The sequence below is a fragment of the Callorhinus ursinus genome, unplaced genomic scaffold (assembly GCF_003265705.2).
Source record: "Callorhinus ursinus isolate GAN/ISIS: 27379988/994484 unplaced genomic scaffold, GSC_fseal_2.0 scaffold2, whole genome shotgun sequence".
Classification (NCBI taxonomy): domain Eukaryota; kingdom Metazoa; phylum Chordata; class Mammalia; order Carnivora; family Otariidae; genus Callorhinus; species Callorhinus ursinus.
This window is the reverse complement of record NW_027397064.1, coordinates 32,727,747-32,753,580: the sequence shown is the minus strand read 5'-3', so window position 1 is coordinate 32,753,580 and position 25,834 is coordinate 32,727,747. Positions and strand designations below refer to the sequence as shown.

The following is a 25,834-nucleotide window of genomic DNA, read 5'->3' as shown; positions in this document are numbered from 1 at the left end:
GTTTATTATTTTGGGGGGTCACATTTTAATTACAATGGGTAGTTATCACTTACCCCTAATATTAAGTATTTCATATCAGATAAGGCTTTACTATTTTTAATTTTCAAAAGTTTGAATGGAATAAACTACAAAAGTAGTTTTTATTTAGTCTTACTAGGTCAAATACTTTGTGCTCTATTTTTAAAATAGAAGGTTAAAATATTTTAAAAAGTGAGATAATCCATAACCATCACATAAGCATCTCTTCAATTGTATAATCACTCAGTACCTCCTTCTCTATCAAGAATGTGATTAAGGACATCATCATCTCCCACAAACTGAACCTCCAGCATCTTGTCTTCCTTTAATTCCAGTTTACTCATCATTGCCAACCTAAACAAAAGCAATAAAGCACTCAAAAGTGATGAAAAATTCATTTCAACAACCAAATAAACATTCACATAATACATGTATTTATATTACATTTTAAAGAGTCTCAAGTATGAAAAATATATTATGCATTATCATATTAATATGCTTTTGATAAAAGGTAAATCAACTCTTTATCTGAAAAATGGAAAGTACAGGAAGTGGTGTCTGAGAGTTGGAAAAAGCCAAATTCAATCAAGGCAACTAAAATATATTAATGGGAAAGCAATTCTTCCTATAAAGAAAGCCTTAACCAATCTACAGAATGATTAACAGTACCAGAAAGGAGGTGTTTAATACATGAGAGTTTAGAGAAGGGGCAGACAAGCAAAGAATAATGGTTTGGTAGCCTTTAGTGTCTGTTCACTATAAATAGTCCATTGGGGGAAGTCCGTGCATTTCACCGGTATACCAAACCTGGATCAAATAATCCTCAAGTACCTCCCTTTACTATTATTGCATGCTTACCAAACAACTTTACAGTTAGAAAATGGCTTTCTGGGTATCCTGGTATCTAAACAGTAAACATGTAACTTTCCAATACTGTATAGTCAGTTCTTCACTGAACAGACTTCAGAATTTGGCAAACAAAAACTTGATCAACTCCTCCCTACTCTGAAAAAATTTCATTTCAGAACTTGTAATACCAATGGCTGAAACTAAATAATGATGATCCCAACTGGCTCCCAGCTAATCAGTTTACCCAAAAAATGAATTTTTTCTCTCCTCTCTCTCTCTTATAAATCCTATTTTTGTTTTTTCTATCAATAATAGGAACTATGGACTATGTCACTCATAAGTTATTTGCATGCAGATAACTTACTAAATGCTGTCAAGTTTCCTTTTGTAACTAGCACACTTTTTTTTTTTAAGTTTATTTATTGGGGCGCCTGGGTGGCTCAGTTGTTAAGCATCTGCCTTCGGCTCAGGTCATGATCTTGAGGGTCCTGGGATCGAGCCCCGCATCAGGCTCCCTGCTCCGCAGGAAGCCTGCTTCTCCTTCTCCCACTCCCCCTGCTTGTGTTCCCTCTCTCACTGTCTCTATCTCTGTCAAATAAATAAATAAAATCTTAAAAAAAAAAGTTTATTTATTTATAATGTCTATACCCAACGTTGGGTTGAACTCACAACCAAGAGTCGTATGCTCTACCAACTGAGCCAGCCAGGCACAGCCCTCACACTTAAAAAAAAAAAAAAAAATGACAGCTTTACTTTTTTTTAAGTTTTATTTATTTAAGTAATCTCTACACCCAATGTAGGGCTCAAACTCACGACCTCGAGATTAAGAGTCATACACTCTTCCATCTAAGCCAGCCAGGTGCCCCTGGAACTAGCATACTTAAATGATTTGTCTTTATTTTCATTTACCTTTAAAAATACTACACATTCTGCAGCTGGAAAATTCAGGTAGTCACCTGCAATTATAAAAAGAACTTAGTCAAGGTCAGCTATAGGATATGAAAGCAACCAAAGAAGTTCACAAGTTTTATTTTTTTTTTTTTAAAGATTTTATTTATTTATTTGAGAGAGAGAGAGAATGAGAGATAGAAAGCATGAGAAGGAAGAGGGTCAGGGGGAGAAGCAGACTCCCTGCTGAGCAGGAAGCCCGATGCGGGACTCGATCCCGGGACTCCAGGATCATGACCTGAGCCGAAGGCAGTCGCTTAACCAACTGAGCCACCCAGGTGCCCAGAAGTTCACAAGTTTTAATAAACAAGATGAATAGATAAATGCAGCTTTTACAAAGTTATTATGATGGCATAGTAAAGGACAAAACAACCATCAGTATTTTGGCCAGGAAGTACTAGAGACTGAGAAGATCTGGACTGTGGGGGCAAGTGGCTGGAATGAGGAGGCCAACATTTGAGCACTTACTATATGCTGGACACAGTTTTGAATATTCTATACGTATTTTCATTTAACCCTCATAACAACTCTATTAAGGCTTATGTTTTGTGTATAAAGATAATACTTCATCTATAATTTATATAACCGTTGCCAGGAGAACATATCCTTTTGGGCCATCTTTCTAGTCATGATACTGCTTTCTATTATGAGGAATTTGGATGTATTAGAGAAAAAGTTTAATGCATCTACATGACATTTGTATATAATAAAGAAACTTATGATTTCTTTATAGCTGTATAAAAGCTTTTCTGAGGGGCTGTTTGTCAGGCACTATATTAGGCACTTCCATGCACAGTAGATCATTAAATCCTCAGATTCTCTGAGGTAGTTAAAATATATATAACTCCCCCAATACACAGATGAGTAAACTGAGATTAACTATTAAATTACTCATCCAAATTTATACAACTACAAAGTGTGTCAGGGCTAAAATCCAAGTCTGACTGATTCCAAAGTCCCTAATCATTCTATTACACACTTCTCCTGCCATTAAATACAAATTTGTTATCCTTTTTGTTCTTTAAAAAAGATTTATTTATTTATTTATTTTAGAGAGTGAGAGATAAAGAGTGGGGGGAGGGGGAGAAGGAGAGGGAGAAAGAGAATCTCCAGCCGACTCTCCAATGAGTGCAGAACTGGATACGGGGCTAGATCCTGCAATCCGGAGACCAGGACCTGAGCCAAAACCAAGAGTCGGACACTTAACCTACTAGCCACCCAGGCACCCCAAATCCGTTATCCTAAATGCTTGTTCTGACCTCTGGATACTATTCATAATATATCTAATCATTTTCCCACTTGGCAGTTCGAACATCCAAAGATTTCTATATTTCCAGTTCCTCTATGTTTCCAGTTCATTAAGTTAAACATGCCTAGTTCTATCAAGCATACTTTTAAAAGCATGCCCAGATTCAGTCTAATCTATATTGTTTTATTATTTATTTTTAATTTTTTTAAAGATTTTATTTATTAATGTGACAGAGAGAGACACAGCAAGCAAGGGAACACAAGCAGGGTGAGTGGGAGAGGGAGAAGCAGGCTTCTCCAAAAGATATGAAGTAGTGACAATAAGCAAATGCAATAAAACAAATAACAAACTATAATACTAATAGGCAGTCTGGATCCAGGAAAATATAAAGAAAGCAGAAAATAGGGGTGCCTGGGTGGCTCAGTCGGTTAAGCGACTGCCTTCGGCTCAGGTCATGATCCTGGAGTCCTGGGATCAAGTCCCACATCGGGCTCCCTGCTCAGCAGGGAGTCTGCTTCTCCCTCTGTCCCTTCCCCCTCTCATGTGCACTCTCTCATTCTCGCTCTCTCAAATAAATAAATAAATAGATAGATAAATAAATAAATAAAATCTTAAAAAAAAAAAAAGAAAGCAGAAAATACATCATACAAAGAATTTGGGCTTGGGGCACCTGGGTGGCTCAGTCGGTTAAGCATCTGCCTTCGCCTCAGGTCATGATCCCAGGGTCCCGGGATTGAGCCCCACATCATGCTCCCTGCTTGGCAGGAAGCTTGCTTCTCCCTCTCCCACTCCCCCTGCTTGTGTTTCCTCTCTCGCTCTCTCTGTCAAATAAATAAGATCTTTAAAAAAAAAAACAAACAATTTGGGCTCTGAGCTAACTGGCAATCAAAGCGAAAAAGGAGTAAAGCTCAGTTACATGATTCTCATGAGCAAAAGTTCAGTGGTTCCTTCGGGGAAAGATTTTCAAGAAAAATTTAAAAACAAATTCCAGACAACTGAATATTGTCCAGTATCCTTATGGTATTTTACAGAAGAACTGACTGGACAGAGGCACCCTAGCTTAATCTTGTTTGTAGTTGAATACATTTATATGTAATTTCTTTTTCTAGATATTAAGGCATCTTATTACACAGTACAGAACCACCAAACTGAAGAAACTTCTTCGAAGGCCTTGAAAGAAACCTTTCCTTCCTTCTCCAACAATTTCTGGAAAACAAAACAAAACACACAAAAAACCACTACTTAACAACACACAATAAAATGCAAATTTTTAGCGACCATCTACTCTTCAAGGCACTGTCTCTGGGTGCTTATTTTTGTTTTTTTTAAAGATTTTATTTATTTATTTGACAGAAAGAAAGAGAAAGATAGTGAGAGCAGGAACACAAGCAGGGAGAATGGGAGAGGGAGAAGCAGGCCTGCCGCTGAGCAGGGAGCCCAATGCGCCGGGGCTCGATCCCAGGACCCTCAGATCATGACCTGAGCCAAAGGCAGACGCTCAACGACTGAGCCACCCACGCATCCCCTCTGGGTGCTTATTTTTAAGTGGGACTTCTTTCAAGGAGTTAACAACAAGGCAGTTAATACAGCAGCACCAAAAGAATATTAACAGCAACACACCCTCCTTTGAGAGCAAATAAAGGATTGCTACAATTTTTAAAAACATAATCCTTTTTAAAAAAAAGGTTAAACACCAATTTTAGTATCAGATAAACCTGGGTCTTAACTCCACACTCATACCTGTGTGACTTCAGACAGAACTGTGACGATTAAACGAGATCATGTGCTTGGCATATGAAAATGCTAATTAAATGTTTCCTATCATCAGCTTCTTTAAGCTTCAACTTACCCACGTAGATCTCATGAAGTTGCAAAGCCTCAATTTTATCAATGCCACCCATTTCCTCTATCAGAAGACTCTATGTCTCCTCTAACAGAAAAGGTGCTTAGTAAATGATGAATGAATGTGTGCAGTGCCAATACACAAAGGTGTAGGGCCAGGCTATTTTTCTTCAGATTGCACCTGAACTAGAGGAGGTATAATGGTTTTATTAGGATTTTAGTTCTAAGACGAAAAGTAATGCATCCACATCCTTTTAATTTAAAAAGCTCTACCAGAAGAGCCTGGTTCATCCACATTTTACAACCAAGCATTGTCCCAGGGTGACTGTTAGTGAGCAGGATTCCAGGCGGGGATGACATCGAAGGTTCTCACTCCTGTGGTAGTTCTGGGAAGCAATCTCCTCCTCAGCCCTCACTGTGCCCGCTCCTCGCAGGTCACTCTACACTTTGGTTACAGATTTTCAGTTTTCTCTTTACAAGCACAAGGCTCTTTAAGCCGAGAAACTGATAGGTTGGTAACGCGTCCCTTGCACAGAAGGCCTATCGGTGCTGGAGAGACCGACCAACAGTGCTTCCAGAAGGAGCCTCTCACCCCAACAAGGATTTATGGACGTTGGCCGGTGCCTCGCGCCGCTTACCAGTTGGCCGCGCTCCGCCAGCCGAGAGTCCTCGGGCCCGCGGGGGCCGGGAGCAGCCTGGGGAGGGCAAAGAGGGAGGCGCAGCGGTCCAGCCCGGAGCGCCGAGGGGAAGCCCTCTCCGAGACGCGGACCCCAGCTCGGCTGCGGGGCTGGGCGCCACCGGACTCACCTCACAAACCCCGCGCTAAGCGAGAGGGGGAAGCGGGCTGCCGCGTTGTCCCACCACGCACCTCTAGGTCTCCACCAGGCGCCGCTCCCGCCTCCCCGCGCCTGCCGGACGATACCCCGCTGACTGGGAGCCGCAGGGAAGGCGGCGTGGGCCCCAGCAGGAAAGGCCAAATTCCGGCTAAGCACAGCCGGAGAGGGTCGCAGGGTAACACAGTCCCGTAGGGCAGCCCGCAGGCCGGCTGGGGGATGGGAGGCCTGCCTGCTGCACACCGAATCTCCCGCCCTGCTCAGGGGGCGGAGTCCAGAAAAGCCAATAGAAAGCGGAGTCAGCCGAGAGCGACGTCGCTGCCCGCCAGTCGGTCTCCGGCTGTCGGCCCCGCCCATCAAGAGACCTGAGGGAAACGAATCCCTAAACCCTGAGTTCTGGGCCTTTCCTGTCCTCTTTCCGTTTCCGGGGAAGGGGGAAGGAAGTGTTGGTTACACTTGGGGAAATTTGCAGCGGTGTAGTAGGTGTGTGTTAAGGTAATCTTAGAAGTCTTGATTAGTTTCTCTAGACACCTTCTTCTGAGGAAAAAGATAATGGGAATGAATCTGCGTTTGTGTTTTTTTAATTTTTTTATTTATTTGACAGAGAGCACAAGCAGGGGGAGTGGAAGAGGGAGAAGCAGGCTCCCCGCTAAGCAGGGAGCCCCATGCGGGAGTTGATCCCAGGACCCCGAGAGCATGACCTGAGCCGAAGCAGACGCTTAACTAACTGAACCACCCAGGCGCCCCTGTGTTTTGCTTTTTAAACTTTATTTCACCTATTTGGGGTGAAAGGTAGGATTCCATACATCTCAAGGGTTTGGAGTAGGGGAGAAGGGAGACATTCCTCTCTGGAAACAAGAGAATATGGAAATGGGATCAGACTGCTAAGGGGATGGAGAGACTAAGATAGAATGAATAGATGTACAAAGAGCTAATGACGAAAAGGATCGAACCTACCTGGATACAGTATTACCCACCAACAGAATACTATTTCGTTTGGATTCATTTATTCAAAACAACACTACAGAATTCCCTGTGTACCAAATAATGATAAACCATTGAGTAAGACAAACACGATCTCTGCTGTCACAGTAGATGCTATAGGGGAAGATATTGAACAGACAAGACTGAGAAAAATCCTACCATATGAGAAGTTCAGTGTTTATTGGACCACGTGGCAGAAGTATCTAAAGGACAGAAGTCAGGAACAACTTCCTTGAAGGAAGAGATGTTTAAACTGAGAGTTGAGTAGATTTAAGCCAGCCAAAGAGGAAGGGTAAAATTTTCCAGGTAGAAAGCCCAAATAAATATAGCAGGTGCATAAAGGGCCAAGAGGCAAGTGCCAAAGTTGGGTCTGTTTTGAGGGCTAGTTCGGCTCTTGGTGCACTAGTCAGAGTTGTACTAAAAGATCACTCTGGATAAAGGAGGTAAGAGTGGGAGCATAAGGAAGGAAGAGATGGAATCACCATTTTGGAAGATGTTTAGGAAATCCACTTGAGAAAGAGAAATGATGATAGCCTGGATACCTCAATATTCCATTTTGGTTGGCAGAATTTAAGAAAACAAAGGATAAAGGTAATTTTCTCTACATTGGAAATAAAGAATCTGGGGAAGGGTGAATAGAAAAAAAGACGAGGAATGAACATAGTCAACATCAATGAAGTGCTTGAGAAGTTCTTAAAAATGTGAAGATCTAGGAATACTGAATATTTAACTAATATGTTTCTATGATGTAAAATCTTCCATCTCCTCTCAGATCTACACAAAAGTCCATAGACTCAGAGGCTTTGGTTTGAGTGGTGGGTTTTGTTTTTATGTTATATTTGTGGAAAATAGAGGGAAGGAGCTGGGGAGGGGCTCCCATTTCTCTTAGTCTTTTTTTTCTAAAGATTTATTTATTTATTTGACAGAGAGAAAACAAGCAGGGGGAGCATCAGGCAGAGGGAGAGGGAGAAGCAGTCTCCCCAAAGAGCAGGGCTTTATCCCAGGACTCCAGGTCATGATCTGAGCTGAAGACAGACGCTTAAGCGACTGAGCCACCTAGGCGCCCCTCAGTCTTTCTTTGTATAGTTTAATTTATTCAGTTAACTTTGAGCACCTACCTGTATCAGGAACATAGTGCCCAGATATGTCCCTTACCATTAAGGGACTTTTTTTTAAGATTTTATTTATATGACACAGAGAGCGAGAGCAGGAACACAAGCAGGAGGAGTGGGAGAGGGAGAAGCTGGCCTCCCGCTAAGCAGGGAGCCTCCCGATGTGGGGCTCTATCCTAGGACCCCAGGATCATGACCTGAGCAGAAAGTAGACGCTTAACAACTGAGCCACCCAGGCGCCCCAGGAACTTAGATTCTTGTTGGGTAGAAAGAATCAGGTAATTTCATTACAATAAGGTGTAAGTGCAAGGATAGAATTTGCAGAGATCTACTAGGACAATGACCACTTAGTTCAGCTTAGCTAAGCAGAGGAAGGGCAGCAGAGGAAAAGCTTATCCAACTACAGATGATAGAGAATAGGGGTGGAAAAGGGATTTCAGGAAGAGAGTATGGTATTACGAACTGGGTGTGGTAGTACAAAGCAGTTTGGTGTTCATTTAAACCTTAAGTAAAAGTTAAGAATGATAGGAGATGGAATGGGGAAGTCTGAGACTGAAGAACAGAATTTATCTCTATGATGGAACCACTGAATAATTGTAACCAGGGACTGATGGGTGTTTTATATTAATCACCAATGAAGGTAAATTTGAGAGGAGCAGGGGTCTAGTTAGGAAGCTTTCAAAGCAGTCTGGATATGAAGATGAAGACAGGAGTTTGAACTGTAGTAATAAAACTGGAAAGGAAAGGATGAATTTGAAAAAAAAAAAAAAGGCAAAGTCAGCAGGATTTGGAAACTGGATATAGAGGTAAGGAAGAAGGAAAATATAAGTCCCAGGTTTCCGGCAAGGTTGTCTGGGTATCAGCTCCCCAGGGTGCTGTGAAAGATTACAGATAGAGGGAAAGAGTTTAGCTTGAGGCATCTTTACTTTGAAATCCCTTTGAAAGAGAGACATCAAATTATCCTGCAAACAGTGGATATAAGAGTTTGAAATTCATTCAAGAGATTGATAGAGATCCAGGGGTCATCAGTGTAGAGATTAAAGCCAAAGGGAGAAAAAAAGAATTTGCCTTAGGATGATGAATAAAATAAGAAATGAAGTGAGTTACCTCATCTTCTGAGACAGGCAGCAAGTAGATGTGCATAGTTGTAGATACAGTTGTTCTTTGAAGTGGGAGAAAACAGGAAATTAAAACCTTCTAGCATTATGGCCTGCCTTTGATGAAGTAAGAGCTGAGGCTCCTGAGAAAGTAGTACTTAAAGAAGCTTTGGAACAGAAGCTGAAGGGAATGAGAAAGCAAGCAGGCCAAGAAATAAAAGGACCTCAAAGTGTTGGGGGCTTAAGGTTGGGGCTAGTGAAGTTGTATTGATGCCTATAGTGTTCAGTGAACTGAGTAAGGGAATAGAAAAGGTGGAGTGTAGCACTGATATGGACAAGTCATACACACAGACACATTGGATTAATCTCTTTCTTATATTGGCATTTACTGTTTTATATATTTCTCTGGGGGAAAAATTCTTGAGTCAGTGGTTCTGGGTGGAAGAGGAAAGCTTAACTATGAATGCAAATGATTGTTACAGGATTAAAGAGAGTTTTCAGTGCTGATTGCACATGAAAATTACCTGGGGAGGGCGCCTGGGTGGCTCAGTCGTTAAGCGTCTGCCTTCGGCTCAGGTCATGATCCCAGGGTCCTGGGATCGAGTCCCACATCAGGCTCCCTGCTCAGCAGGAAGCCTGCTTCTCCCTCTCCCACTCCCCCTGCTTGTGTTCCTGCTCTCGCTGTCTCTCTCTGTCCAATAAATAAATAAAATCTTAAAAAAAAAAAAGAAAAGAAAAAGAAAATTACCTGGGGAGGTGATAAAACTGCTAGATCCCAATCCCAGAGAGCGTGAATGTGGCCTATGAATATGGTCATCAGCAATGTCCCAGATGATTTTAACGTGCAACTAGGGTTGAGAACCACCGAGCTAGGGAGAATGAAAATTTTTGTCAAATGTGAAATCACCTAGATGCTATGCATAAAACACATACTTGCTAAGGGTATGATAGGTCTAGAATGGCAGTGGCAAATGCCTCAGCAAATAATATCTACCCAGAGTTTTTAAGATACCAATTTGATTTCAATCTTGCTCAGGAGAAAGTGATTACTTCTATCTGAACACTTAGGAAAAAAAGAAAATACAGTAGTGAAATCCTATTTTATCTCCAGGATTTTCTCATACCAGGGATGATGAGGCCCTCATAAGGCACAATGTAGGGGCGCCTGGGTGGCTCAGTCGTTAAGCATCTGCCTTCAGCTCAGGTCATGATCCCAGGGTCCTGGGATCGAGCCCTGCATCGGGCTATCTGCTCAGCGGGAAGCCTGCTTCTCCCTCTCCCACTCCCCCTTATTTATCAAAATAAATAAATAAAATCTTTTTAAAAAAATAAGGCACAAATTAGTAATGAAAGATTTGGCAGCTTCTCCTTAAAAAATACATAATAATTTAAACTTTCGGAAATGAGCCTTAGAATATAATCTGCAATACAGAAAGTTTTGCTGTGTACATAAAGCCATTATTTATAATAGTTGTTAGTAAATTTCTATTGATTTTATTAGATTTTATTTATTTGAGATAGTGAGAGAGAGAGCACAAGCCGCGGGACAGAGGGAGAGGGAGAAGCGGGCTCCCCACTGAGCAGGGAGCCCGACGTGGGGCTTGATCCCAGGACCCTGGGACCACAACCCAAGCCAAAGGCAGACGCTCAACTGACTGAGCCACCCAGGTGCCCCAAATTTCTATAGATTTCTTAAAACTGATTTTCTTTGAGGAAATGGGGATATTTCCTGCTGAATATTGATTGGAGAGAATAAAAAATATTTTTGAATTGCTTTTTAAATTATACGATTCAGAACTTAAGCTTGTATTGGGTAGCATGACCTGGCCATAAAATAATTGTTTTCATTCCTAATGTGTATTAAAAAAGCATTGTTAAAGTGCCAAAACTGACTGGTCCTTCAAGAGTTATAGAAGTGAGACCCCCCCTTTTTTTTTTAAGAATTTATTTGACAGAGAGAGACAGCGAGAGAGGGAACACAAGTAGGGAGAGTGGGAGAGGGAGAAGCAGGCTTCCTGCTGAGCAGGGAGCCCGATGCGGGGCTCGATCCCAGGACCCTGGGATCATTACCTGAGCTGAAGGCAGACGTTTAACGACTGAGCCACCCAGGCGCCCCAAGCCCCACCCCTTTATGATGTAACATTTGAAGAAAACTAGGGCTTTAACTTCGGACTATTATCCATCTTACTTGGATTAGGACCCAGGGCCAGATTTAGACCTTTAGAAACCCTAAACACAGACGACTGTATTTGTACCCTCTCCTGTGTTGTTCAAAACAATATTAAATCATAAGTCAGTCCAACAAAATTCTGATTTCCTCCCAAGCTACCTGGCAACATTTTTTGCAGGGGAGGGGTGGGGGTAAGGGTCAGTAAAATATTTTTAACTTTTCTGAGAGCTTTCTCTGCTTTACTATACTCTAAACCAGGTTTTCTCAACTTAGGTTCCTCATATAAACCACAGAAAGACTATGTTTTTTCTCTTGAGAATGGTACACAATTAAGGATAGTACACAATTGGAACCATACATGGAGATAATTTATAATTGTGCATTCCTAGGTTATTAGGGCTTATCTTTCATGGGTTTAATTTGCCTATTAGTAATCTAGCTGTACTGAGATCCAATCTCCCCTTCCTTCCCATCCCCTATACTTGGCCTTGTGGGGATAGGACACGTTTACCAGTAGTTGAGAATAATCAATACTGTATGAAACAGCATCTTATGATAGTTGAGTGCACAAGTGCATGAGCCTGAGTGTTTGGTTCAATCCTAGCTGTACCACTTACAGTAAGACAGTTAAGATAATAGCTCTGTGACCTTAGACAGATGAACCTTCCTTTTCTTATTAAAGGAGAATAATGGTACTTATCGGAGACTATTGTATTATTGAATTATTGCATAAAGTGGTTAGAATGGTGCTTGGGATGTCCTAGAACCCAGTAAATGTTATTGTTTAATTCAGATAAGACGACTCTCTGGACCATAAATTGTGACCTTGACCACAGTTGTATATGTTAGCAGGACAGTGTCTCTACTATCTTAATATTTACTATTTTATTACAATACCTTAAAGTGGATTTTCCCTTTGTATTTGCCCTCTATTTTCTAAGGTTTTCAAAATGAACAAATATTACATTTTTAATAAAAGGAAAAAATGGAAACTTCAAAAAATTCAAACTGGTGAATCTGATCCTAACTAATGCACATCCAGAGTCAAGGCAAAAACAAATTAAGCCAGGCTTCATGAGTTGCCTTAAGCCATTCTCTTCTGGAACTGCTAATCTTTATCAGCAATTTTGGATCAAGACATAATAAAAAGATATTTTAAAAAATGCATGACTCTGAGAAACAAACTGAGGGTTCTAGGGGAGGGGGGTGGGGGGATGGGTTAGCCTGGTGATGGGTATTAAAGAGGGCACATATTGAATGGAGCACTGGGTGTTATACGCAAACAATGAATCATGGAACACTACATCAAAAACTAATGAGGTAAGGTATGGTGATTAACAACATAATAAAATTTTTTAAAAATGCATTTTATATTGCTTGGATCTGAAATAAAAGGGAGAATAAAGCCTTGGTCCATAAAAAGGAATAATAGCTATGGGGGCGGGGGAAGGCCTGAGACTTTTCTAGAAAGTACATGTAAAGAAAAGAAAAGAGGGCCTGGGGCTACGGTCTTCATTCAACCCATATTCTAAGAGAAGACTAAAGTATATCTTTAGAAAACACAATGTGGGAAAGACCAAAAAGTTTACTGACTAGAGAACTAACTACTGGTAAGAGTACAGGGAAACAGGCACTTTCATCCATTGCTGAAGAGAGTGTAAATGACAGTAGTAATGCTGGCTCCTCTTTATAAGGATCTTAGGAGAGAAAATTTTCTAACATTTCAGTTTTAGAAACAGTTGTGCTTCACCTGAGAAACTGATTTGTTTTATATTAAGGATTCTGAAGGTCATGTAATTAATCTCTTTACATTTGGCTGTTTTAAAGTTCAGAGATAAATTTGTATCTCAACAGTAACATACAGAAACGTATGGCACATATTTTATGTATTAATTTCACTTCTGCCTTCATGTTATTTATTATTTTATGGTAGTATGTGTAATTTTATATACAGCTTTAATTAGTTCTATGATTGCCTTAATAGGGTTCCTGTAAATAAAAAGTTCAGACATACATAAGTAAAATGGCATGCTTTGAAAAAAAAATACAACGAAGGGCTGTATAAAATTTAGGTAAGATATAAAATTAACTGAAGGGAATCCGGTCAAAAGCCAAATAAAGCTGTATTTTTATACTGTACAAAAGAAAATTTACATTCTTAATGTAACTAGATACATCTAGGGGAAAATTACACATCTCTCAAGAAACACAATATTTAACATCTTAGATATGTTTCTGCATTGCAGACTGATAATGAATTTTATACATCTTTATTTACAATAAATTAAAATAGTTTTTCATCTCTGGCAGATATTTACAAGGTCAACAGTGACTATGTTTCACATTTCAACAATCAACAGCATTAACCAATTCAGTAAGACAGTTAAGATAATGGCTTACATGCACCAATAAATATGATCTTAAATGTGCGTTTTTTTCTTCAGCTCTGAAAAAATGAAAGTTTTCACTAGTCCTAGGTTGAAGGGACGTCAGTCAATAGGAATATTTTCTTCATGCCTATCCTATTTAAATTTTCACCAGCACGATTCTCTGAATACTTGGGAAATTTATACCAAGCTGCAGGTTGATGCTGGTCTAAAAAAAAGAGCTGATCTATACATTCCATATCCTTTTATGAAGCAAACATGTGAAAGTGGGCTATCTCCTGTTTACCTGTGACAGAGATCAGACTACATAATGCTATAACAAAAACCGTCAGAAATTGTAACTAAGAAGAGCCAAATTATTAATGAGAAAAATAATGGGAAAATAATCTTTGCACCAAAAAAAAGATTTCTCTTAACCAGTTACAATGAATATAAAGTCAGCATAATTTTTAGAATGAGAATCAAAAAGATTCACTGTAAAGTAGCTGAACTTATTACAAATATTTATTTATTCATTTTTTAATAGATTTTAAGTAATCTCTACACCCAACATGGGGTTCGAACTTACAACATACAAGAGTCGCATGCTCTAAGGACCGAGCCAGCCAGGCACCCCACAAATATTTTTAAACAACACATGGAACATTGAGCTTATCTCTCAATTCAGTCTGGATGATAAAACTTAAAAAAAAAAAAAATTCACAACCTACATTAGTTAATTGTTAGCCAATCTTCTCTTTCCAAGATAGCTGATCAATACATTCATTACCTTTTAACTACCACCTGATATGAAAAAAAATACACAAAACCTGTTTGCAACATTAGTTAATATACATTTTGTGTTTTCCCAAAGAAATCGTTAAAGTAAATCCATTAGATTTTATTGGTCTATACATTTAAAAAATGAGTATTTTAGCTGTTTTCTGCAAAGAAAAAAATACCCAGAGTAATCATGTACATAAGTTATATTAAAACATACCATTTTAGCCAATATCATACTTACTGGAAATAATTGCCATTACTTAAGAGGTGCATTTCCATTAACACCCCCCTCAATTTTATTTTTTAAAAATCCATGATATCATACAATATACCAATTTTAGGAGTTTCCCCTCTTTTTTATTCAATACTGAGAAGTAGAATCCTTAATTTGAGTTAAGGAGACATGAAAATGTGCCATTAAGGAATAATATTTGGCCTTCTTAACTGGTACTTTTGTTGGAGGTATAAAATGTTGACATAAGAAAACCTCAAATGGAATCCTGTAGGAACTGTATACCTATGTTGCAGATCAAAGAATCTTATAGTATTTATTTCCCCCAGGGCTAGAAAGCAATTCTTTATGGTAAAGGGACCTCATTCCTTCACAGTTAGGAACTTTAAAAATTCTATTTGGTTGAGACATTTTCTTTGGTAAATTTTATAATCAACAAAGTTGTAAAGAATTTCCTCTGATACAATTAACACTGACCTGTTGACACTCAAATACAGCAAACCAGTTTGATATCAATTCTGTAGTTGCAGATGGATTGTCCAATTCATTTCTCTTTCAAAATAAAAGAATTTCCTTATTGAACCTACCTCCAGATACACAATTATTAAAAAAAGACTCATATATACTGTAAGCTACACTTAATTCTATCTTTTTGTAAAATCTTTAAGTCTAATAGCATAATAGCAGACATATGAATGTGCCTTAAATTGTAAACATTTTCTCAAGATCCAAAGTAAAACATAGAACCTACATTTCTGTACTATGCTGCCAGTTATTTCACATCATTCCCAGCTTTCTGCTAACTTCTATCTGTTTGCTCTTGTGTATATTTCTCATGTGACTAGTGGTTAAGAAATACTGAAGCGATTGAAGTTTCCAAAAGTCTGTAGTTGTGTGGACAGGTTTAGAAGCAATGTGCCTATACGGGTAGGGGAAGGTTGGGTGATGAGGACTCCTCTAATTCTAATAGCAGGATCACCATACAGATTTCTGGCACTGCCAAAAATCTAATATAGTTTAAGTGCACATTGGTTGACATTATGAATATTACTATCCTATGTATATTCAGTGCCAATATGATATACCCATTAGGTACACACACAATGCAGGTAATACTAAAATCTATGCCTTATAGTAGCAACATGACCACCCTGGAAATGGAAAATTGTACCAGTCTGGGGACTCATAACTTTATTAGCACTGTTAACAATTTTACACTGCATTCCATCTTATAATCTGGCAAATATTCTAATTTTTGAGAGTTTATCAATTTCTAGTAGGTTTTCAAATAACTTGTTTCTAGAAAGCACTTTAAAAAAATTAAAGTATTACAAATAAGTGTCTCAACCAACTTAGTGGTTTGAAACATGACAATAATCATTCAGTTTCAAAGATAAAAAGTTTCATATTCAGACTTTAATACAGCCATAGTATAGAAAAGTTGCTCTAAAATTCTTAGATTTTCTGACCACTGGTATGACCTATTAAACATTTTTAACCTGAAAAACAAATACATAACTGAAATACTGATTAAAACAAAAACTTACTTTGTAATCCAATATCAGAAATGGAGAGCTCCTCCTTGCCAGTGTTTATATAAACAGTATACTACCCCCTAACAACAGATACTAATTTTTTAAATTTACAAATGAACATGCAGAGAATTAAATAAGACAACTGACTTGTCAACTAAAGTACTCAAAAATGGACCCATAGAAACCTCACAAAGTGAGGTAGCAGAAACACCCCACTTCATTAAAATACTCACAAAAATAGTGCAAAAAAAAATTCTGAAAGAAATATTCTCAGTATTCCAGTGTCTAATAAATAGTTACAATTAATTTAAAGCTACTAAGTGGAATTTGAGAATATACATTGGAAATATTGAGCTTATATAGCTGAGACTACCGCATTTAAGACATTTTATATGGTATATACACTTTAAATGACATAATGGTCACCATTCCATTATGGAATCAAAGCTTCACTCTATAAACTGTTATCAACCACATAAGGAAATATTGCTTGTTATCTATCTATTCTAAAGCACAAGGTTCAATTTTTTTCAACATTAGAAATCAATGGAATAAAATTTATTTAATCTTTACTTTGCAAATACTCCATTGTGCAACACAATTAACTTGCTACCTAGGTGACTGTGAAAGCTGGCGGATTCAGTTACTTTAAAATAGCTAGAAACACTGATCAAAGCCATTTCTTTGGGTTTATTTTTGCATTTAAATAAATCCCCAGAAATATAATCAACTACAAAATGGCAGCATACAACTGTTATGTGGCAGAAAATAGTAAGGCATAAATTAGAATAAGAAAAATGTATCTATCCTTACATCTGTGGTATAGATACCTACATTTCCAACACTTCCCCATCTATGTTTATTACTCTACATTTTTTCTGGATTAAGTACTTTTTTTAATGTGCTGTATTCACCAACTACTAGACCAGAACTGTAAAGAAACTGCAGAAATGGAGAGTGTTACGTACCACATTTACCATAGTATGAGTACAGGGAGGCAGTGGGGTGTTAATATGCATTTGACGGGAGACAGGAGTTATATTCTGGCTCTGCTTCTTAGTTATGTGACTTTGATCATGTCACAACCTTTTGAGCCTCAGTTTCCTGAGGATAGATATTTGGGGAGGGGGCACTGCGTGACTAGCTAGATTATTTATGGGGTCTTGTATAGCACAAAAATTCTGACTCTATAATAAACAGGCACAGAAGAGTAACTGGGAGAGTAAGAGTGGTGGCAGAGGTCAGGATTTTAAATTATACACTTCTCCCTCTAGCTTCTCAAAATATTTTTATATTTAAAAATCTTACTGCTAAGTTAGCTTTTCACACTCTACATTTTAGGTTGATTTCTAGTAACATAATTTAAAATTAATATAATAGAGAAGAGTTACCAAACGCTTCAGATATTTCTTTGTATTTCTTAATCCAACCTGGCATAGATGGCATCAATCCAATTGATTTATTATAGAAAACAAATATTTTCTCTGTAATGAGCTTTTCCAGAGGGAAAGACCTTTTCTTATGAAAGGTAATAAGTATAAAACAACAGGTTGTTAAAGAATAAAGTATGAATATTGCTGGTATATATTTGTAACAGCTGTTGTATATCTGAAAACTATTTTGAATTAAATGACAATAATGCAAATAAATATTAAAAAATCTTAGAAAATTTGACTTATGATTTATTAAGCTAAATTTTAATTATATCTTGCACAGGAAATCTGTTCTAAGACCCTGAATGCACAGTTTGAGCTAAATGAAATGTTTCTTCATTAAGGCCAAATCACATAACTTAAAAGAACAAAATGTTACAGGGTTATGAAACATTAATGGGTATGTATACATACAGAATATGTATGTATATACACACAGATAAATGAAATCCTCTAACTTCCAAAACCAACTTTTCAAGATTTTTAACAAAAGGGAGATTTATTATATTTATTACAGCTTTTGCTGTAATTTGGTATTTGGGTTTTTTTTTGGGTTTTGTGTGTGCTTTAACTAAGTCATGCTAGATTTAAATGCCAATAAACACACAACCTGTTGAATTCAAAACAACCTGCCAGCCTCCTAAATGAACCAGGCATTTCTGCCATAAAGTGAATGACCTCCAGCCATGGCCAAGATTTTATCCCTTGGTAAGAACAATGCTCTTTTCTTTCCCTACCTGAAACTTTGCTTTCCTTGGTATGTTATAGATCTCTAGACCTCATTTATTTTGGCTGCTTTCAAACTCATTTATCTGACATCCCTTAAATTAAAAGGGACATCTAACATATGTCTTTGTGATATATACATATACACACCACACACGCACACCCAATACATTTCTATTTATAAACTTTTACTTTTATCCCAGACTTTGGCAATGTTCTAGTAGTAGTACTAGTTGTACCAGTTCAGGTTCTAGTTTTCCATTTTCTATGAGCTGAGAAGTGTTACAGACCACCAAATTCAAACAAGCATCTCATTGTTCTTATAAAGATTCTAAAGAAAATCCCCTCCAAAACAAAACAAACCCTCTTACAATAAAATAAGAGGAGGAGTGGGGAGGTTTTCAGATGTGGAAAAAAACAAGAGGCATTTTTCTGGTTACTTTATTTATCAAAATCTATTGTGATTTTAATTGATAGAGATAATATTTTAAACTTTGTTAATTAGAATACTTGCTTTCTATAAATTCAGTATATTTTTCTTTCACAATAAAATAAAAATGTCTAAATGTACAAAGTACTAATATCTCTGATGTATTTTGTGGAAAGATAACGCATAGCAGTTCAAGTCACAATACACTGATTTCCAAAAACTAATATATTTTCTTTTTTTTCAATCAAGCATTAGAGCCTGAGACCCAAAAGAACTTATACTGAAATCTTACCCAACCAAATCAGAACTAAAAAATTTTTTTTTACTAATAATGCGTTTTTGTAGCCTCTTAGCAGTTACCAAATGCTACTCACATACATTCAACATCTAGCTTACTGGCATGATTTCAGAGTTTTATAAAAATGAGAAACTTTTGCAGATATATGATTAGAAGGTACACAAATTGCATTACATTAAACACAAAGGCAGTGTGGTCCTTGTAGGAGAAATCAAGTCAGTACCCCCTGGTAGAAATGTTCTATAAAAATGTGTCATGTTGAAGCATCAGTGTTTTCAGCCAATTATCTGTCCCTGATGTATTTCCTTGGAGTATATGATCTATCAGGACTTCAGGTTTCTTAATCCAAAATATCTGACTGAATTTAGGTACATCTAGAAAGCAGCTGAAAGGGTTTCTCCAATAGTCTAACATCACAGAAAGTGGGTTGAGAAATCCCTCTCTTTACCTGAAGACGTACTTGTTCTACTTCAGTCATCATCAGCTCACAAAGGAAAAGAAAAAAACCTATCAAAACTTCCCCTCACACACACAGTCCCACACAAGCTAAACAAAAACCGCCCCCTCCCCCCCACAAAACCCCAGCACCAAAGTGTCGATCATTCCTGGGAAATAGAACATGCCCCTTGGATTCTCTGATTTGTTAGTTGTTTAAACTTTAAGGACAGAAATGACCTATGTCCTTGTGGGGAGGAGGGAAGACATGTTAATAATGACTGTAGAGCCATTGAGAAAGTGCATTATCAATTACACAAACAACTTTGAGCCCTGCCCTCCAAAGGAGGGGGCCACAACTTGATTTAAATGCCTCAGTAACTGAACATTTGTGTCCTTGAAATAAAGGAGATGGGGGGGAAAAGAACCACCCTATTTTAATGGAAAAGTGCAGCAGTCTACCACCTTCCCCCATGCTTCTCAAGAAAATGATTGCACAGACTCAGAGAAGTCCAAAGTCATAGCAGAATCTCTGAGGCACTCCTGGTTAAAAGAGAAAAAAATATGATCCAGTAATCTCCATAGTTCTATAGATTATGAGAACAAACCCGTTTTTTTTTTAAAAAAAACAAAAGCCAAAGAATCATTTCATAGGGATCATATACACCATTTCCTCTAACATATCCTCAGTCTCACAGTGTTGAAATGGGACCGATCAGCCTACGATGGATTGCACATCACCCAAGGAGAAAGGAAGGCATGGAAAATGCATACATTTTATACTGCTTCACAAACACATTTACAAGGAATAAGGTGAAGAGAAGATATAGGAAGGAGGAAAAAGAAAACCTTATTGCTGTTTCCATACAAAATACAGTATGAAGATACCTAAACTAAATCAAATCTGATTACGATGACCAATATTTTCACAATGTGGGATGAAGTGTCTTCTTATACAATGAAATGTTCAGTTTAAAGGGTAAGCAGAAAGATAAGAGAGGATGTCAGAACTACACCTGGGATATTAGCTGCATATTGAAACTTGGGGATCGAGACTGCTTGGTTAAGGGAGCTCCTGGGCTGAGGAGCTCTTTACCTTCTCCAGCTTGACCTAGCCGGTCTTCCTGTAGACTGATAGTTGAGTATCGATTAACATTGTTAGCTGCTAAATTAGTAACTCCCTCAGTGCCAACCCCAATGCTGGTACTTGCTTGACTGCCATTTACATAGTCAAATGATTTGCTTGAGGAAGCACTGGCTGTCCGGATTAGACTTATACTATTGGTTTTTGGCACCACCTGGCCAGCAGGCAGGCTCAGGTGTTTCTTCATCGGTGTCAGCTCAATTGAATCTACACTAAGATCAGTTGGTTGCTGTACATACTGCCTGCGAATGACTGAATCTCGAGGGCTCTCACTGGATTTGATGACAGAGGCTGTTTCTTTATCCTTAGCTGAACGCCCAGTTGCTACTTTCCTTAAGCTTCCCCTCTGAGAAGAGGAGGATGGTTTGGTCCCAATTGGCTGACTGCTGAGGGAAGCCCCTGATGAAAATCCTTCATCTGCATCATTTAGGTTTACCGACTCTTCTCCATTTACACCCTCAGCACCTAAAAAACAAATCAGACAGACTCAGCAATAGCTAAATTAAAAAAGAAGGAACTGTGAATAAAAACTCAACTGACCTTATCTCTTGGGTAATGTTTGCTGCAGTTTGGCAATGGCCCTGTTGTCAACGCTTCCCCTAAGTAATTTAGGGGAAGAAAGCTTAATCTACACAGAATTCTAATGTTATTCACTGTGTTCGTTCAGCTTTCATTAGTCCAGCTTCTGTAAGACTATCCACAAACAAACTTAGTATCTCAATATTTAGGCCTATAAAACAACTTTAGGTAAAATACATTTCATTACAAATCTTTATAATATACCCTTGTCTATTTGAGGTGATCATATCTGTTTAAAAAAAAAACAAAAATTTTTCCTCATATCTTCCTTAGCCCACCATAAAACAGACTGTACAAAAGAGACTCCCTTCTGATTGCAGTCACCCAGAATAATGCCAAATTCATTATCCCTACAAGCCAAACCCTTTTTAAGGGCAGTACAATTTTACATTAACTCAACAGCTAAGTGCTTCTACATGGCTTTAAAACGTTTAACGTGGAATTACTTTATTTTCTTACTCAAAAAACTGTACATTGTTTCCAGTAATTTCATACTTATATTTTGTCTTATGGGGATATCTACTCACTGGTTTCCGTATTTTCTTGACCAATTAATGTGAAGAAAATATTTGATTATCAGAAAGTAACTAGTAGGGATAATTAAGAAGGATTTTTACTCTCTATATTATGTAGCTGTAATAATTTAGATTTTTCATCTTGAGATGTATTATTGTCATAATCACAAAATACTACGATGTCCCATTATGTTTTCTGCAGAAACTGCAGTTAATGAGATAATCCTTATCTTGGGATTTTTGTTAGAAGGGGAAAAGCTTATCTAATATATTCAATTTGAGTTTTCCAGAAAGCCTAATTCTCTTACTGAAAGTATGATCAACTCTCTCGGAAAGTAATATATTTGCTTCTTTTGAAACGAAAGTTTCAAACGAAAGTTTGCTACATTATTATGTATGTTTGCCAGACTGCATGAAAGTTTAATCTGAATCTACATACAGATATCAACATTACAGTTAAGGTAAAATATTAGGAAAGAATTTCTAAACAAATATTACTTTGAGATACAGGTTATCTAAGTAAAATATACATAAAATATTTAAACACAATCTTTATTTAACATAGTACTTGGAAAAATAAAAAATATTTTCTTAGATATATTTTCTCATATGGATTAGTTATTTCCTTGCTTCAAAAGAAGAATGAAATAGGCTATCTTTAAAGCAAAATGCATGTTATTACATCTAGCAGTTTAATAATCTTCAACCATCATGCAAAGCCATATGAAAATGCAGCTGACACCACTTCTCTCAACCCCTTCTTCAAAATAGTATATAATGTAACTCAAAATGAAACTTTAAATTATATTCATATGGTATCATCTTAGCAATTTACTTACAGTTACTATAAAGAACTCCGAAATGCCCAAGAAAAGATATTTACTGGTCCACAATTGGTATCAGTAATATAAAACTGGAGTGAATAGAAATGTATCATCAGATATAGATCTATATATACTGAGGAAAGGAGACTGAGAGACTTAGTGCTAGTGTCTAAATCTTGCCTCATGCAGGTCTGATGCCCAAGCAATATGGCCATAAAAGAGATGATAACATAAAAGCCACCATGCAAGAGAATCTACTGATATTTTATATACTAAGAAATGTTGTTTCAATACAGTGGGACACTGACTATACTTTAAATACAGGCGATGTCCTCAGGTTAGCAATAATTTTAAATCCAACTTTAAAAGTCACAAACAAAACGTTACTTGACCATCAGGGTAAGGGTAGGTGATGCGCTTATATTCTCCCTTCAATTTCAACATAAAACAAATATAATTTTAACTGTAAACTGATTTAAAACCATCATACTAGAAAATTCTTTTAATAGGCCACATATTAATGTCAATACAAAAGCTCCAGGTGACTTCAGATTTACTAAAACTTTTCATAGGTTTTAGTAATTTCCTTCCATTTAAAAATCCTTAAGGAATCAACTTTTTTCCTTTCTAATTTTCTCCCTGGGTGATACTACTTCTCATGATCTATAGGGAAGATAACCAAAAAGGATCTTTAATGAACTTACTTTGATTCTTTATAAAGATTTATTTATTTGAGAGAGAGAGAGTGCAAGTGGAGGGAGAGGCAGAAGGAGAGGGAGACAAGCAGACCCCCCACTAAATGGGGAGCCTGATACAGAGCTTGTGCCCAGGACCTTGAGATCATGACCTGAGCCAAAATCAGGAGTCAGGTGCTCAACCGACTGAGCCACCACACACCCCTTTAATGAACTTTTCTATTCAGTCTGCCTTTCCTTATAAATTTGGCTCCTACTAATACTGATTTAATGATACAATTAATCCAGATTAAAAGTCAAAGTAATTTTTGAGAAATTTCAAACACACTGATGGAACTTATTCCTCTTTCCTTGTGGTGATACCCCACGCTCACAAACTGAAATTTTTACCAGTGATAAGAGATATTAAAATGTGATATTTTACTATTAGATATTTTATTTATTTTTTTAAGGATTTTATTTTTAAGTGATCTCTACACCCAATGTGGGGCTTGAACTCACAACCCCGAGATCAAGAGTTGCATGCTCTACCAACTGAGACAGCCAGGCACCCCTTAATAGGATATTTTAAAAGAACTACTATTTTGGTTCCTTTTTCAAAGTGTATGACTTCTGATGAACTGGAAGAAATGTTTCAACCTAATCCCACACTCTAGAATTTTATTAAGTCTTAATTATCATAACACAGTACTACATTTAGCACAAATAATCCAACATTCTAACAATGGTGGTAGATATATCAAGTGGCTCGTTTAGTCATTAGGAATGTTGAGAAACAGGCTGTTATTCAATTTAGGCCAACTCTGGGTTTGACATCTATTCACATACTTATGTTTTATGCCTTTTAACTATCTCAGGGATAACATAAAGAGATAGACAATAAAAAGTGAAGGCTACATCATTCACAGGATCTCTGTAAAACAGCACCAACTCCTTTGGGTCCCTAGATCATGCACATGCAACATTGATAAATGAAGTTAAGGTCAATGTGAACAAATGGGCAGAAGGTAGATTTAGATTCTTACTGAGCATGCTCAAATTTCTAATGCACCAAAGAGCAAGAGACTTCCTTAAGGTGTAAGGTAACTGCTTCATACATGTTTGGTCTTAAGTAAAAATATATAATCTATTTTAAAACTATTTGCTGTATTTTATTAATTAGTTTAAAGGTTCCACAGTAACAATACATTAAAAAATGAAAAACTATTAGGCTACAGTTCCCTCTTTCACAAAGTCAACTCCTATGGGCATCACATGTAAAAACAGCAAATAAACAGTTTTCTATTGGAGAGAAGTGTTCTTTTACAGGTGGTGGTGGTGGTGGTGGTGGTGGTGGTGATTTGGGGGGTAAAAAAATTCTCATTTTGAGATACCTACATTGTAGAAACAAGGATCTACTAGGATACCTGAACTCTAATACATTTCAACTCTGAGAGCTACAGAAGACAATGATTATTTACAATAAATGATAAAATGTAGTGTGGACCAGTACAGCATATTTATAGAGGAAAGAGGCTAGTAGTTCACTAGTTAGACCCAAGTAACCCAAGACCCAAAAATAACCCACAGATTATAAAAAGTGATAAATACTGGTTTACTCTGTCAAAGAGGTAAGAAATACTTGTTAACTGACCAACCTGGAATTAGAGATAAATCGGCCAGCTCCACTTTAATCATATTTCTCAAAGATAACGTATTTATGCTTTAAAACTTTCTTCACATATTTTTAAGGAATAAATTATTATATAAATGAAATCAATTTATATTGACTAAAAGGCTCATGTCCATTGGGTGCATTTTTCCTTTCCTAATATTAGAATAAACATGCTCAGTAATGAAAAAATCCCAAGCATTTGCAGACCTTTTGGAGAGAGGCCCCTGCCTTGTTAGTAGCCATGCCAAGCTGTTCTTTGATTACACAGAATGCAGACTCTAGGCCAGCACAAATGGTAACTAAAGATTGTACCTGACCTGGTGCTAGGCATATGGGGAGGTGTGCTTTGCAAGGAGGAGCTAATACACCCTGGGATAGTGGAAACACACACTAGAATGAAAAGATGTTCTGCTTGGGGACAGAGAGCCAGGATCCTTCTCCAGCAACTGCCTCACTGACTTCTGCCTCCTCATCTCTGTCCTACCCTCTGTTGTGGCTGCTGCTGAGTTGGGCTCCGGTGAGCCGTGCTCAGGGGTCCTGCGCACCAGCACCTCCCCCTCTTGAACACGTTTGATCCCTAGGTCAGTGGAGCCGTGTTGGATCGGGGAGCCAGGAATACTCGAGTCAGCCTCGTTTGAGAAGTCAAAGCCATCTGGGATTCAACATATAAAATTTTAGTGCTTTTGTGCTGCTCTATTCTTTTCTGAGCATTTTGACCCAGGCAGATAAGAGAATGTATATATGGATATGATAAAAACACAAAGACTATTTATATAGTTACATGTGTGTGCACAGCATCCACACACATAAGGCGGCAGATGAACAATGTGAGGTTTGCAAATGAATAGCACAGGAAAATAGGGATCATTAAAGTGGCAATTAATATATCTCAGGCAAGACAGCTTGACTATTCAAGTACCATATGCCTATGAAATACTGCTGGATTCAGCACCTCCAAAAAAAGGAAAAGCAAAGATAAAAATTGAAAATACAATAATCAACTTTTTTATGGATAGCTTGTATTTCACCATTGGTTTGGTCAGTTATATAATTTTTTCCCACAGTGCTCATACATGCACCTTT

The 25,834-nt window shown here is 37.6% G+C and overlaps 2 protein-coding genes across 16 annotated transcripts in view; both read right to left on the bottom strand.

The window, feature by feature from the left end:
• Nucleotides 1-5,986, bottom strand: part of ORC2 (origin recognition complex subunit 2) — a 42,664-nt gene extending 36,678 nt beyond the window's left edge. For 2 of the 6 annotated variants that reach the window (XM_025893663.2, XM_073880427.1), the window contains exons 1-3: nucleotides 5,545-5,986; nucleotides 1,777-1,823; nucleotides 269-372 (exon numbers count right to left, since the gene is read on the bottom strand). In XM_025893663.2, the coding sequence (XP_025749448.1) occupies nucleotides 269-365 (97 nt within the window). In that variant the 5' untranslated portion in view covers nucleotides 366-372; nucleotides 1,777-1,823; nucleotides 5,545-5,986. Of the gene's footprint in view, nucleotides 1-268; nucleotides 373-1,776; nucleotides 1,824-4,193; nucleotides 4,229-5,544 lie in introns of those variants that run through there. The other 4 variants (XM_025893688.2, XM_025893693.2, XM_025893700.2 and 1 more) reach the window with 4 other exon arrangements.
• A 7,215-nt stretch (nucleotides 5,987-13,201) lies between these two features.
• Nucleotides 13,202-25,834, bottom strand: part of HYCC2 (hyccin PI4KA lipid kinase complex subunit 2) — an 83,825-nt gene continuing 71,192 nt past the window's right edge. For 9 of the 10 annotated variants that reach the window (XM_073880364.1, XM_073880390.1, XM_073880360.1 and 6 more), the window contains 2 exons: nucleotides 25,236-25,403; nucleotides 13,202-20,949 (listed from right to left, as the gene is read on the bottom strand). In XM_073880364.1, coding sequence (XP_073736465.1) covers nucleotides 20,351-20,949; nucleotides 25,236-25,403 — 767 coding nt within the window. In that variant the 3' untranslated portion in view covers nucleotides 13,202-20,350. The remainder of the gene's footprint in view (nucleotides 20,950-25,235; nucleotides 25,404-25,834) is intronic. The other variant, XM_073880393.1, reaches the window with a different exon arrangement.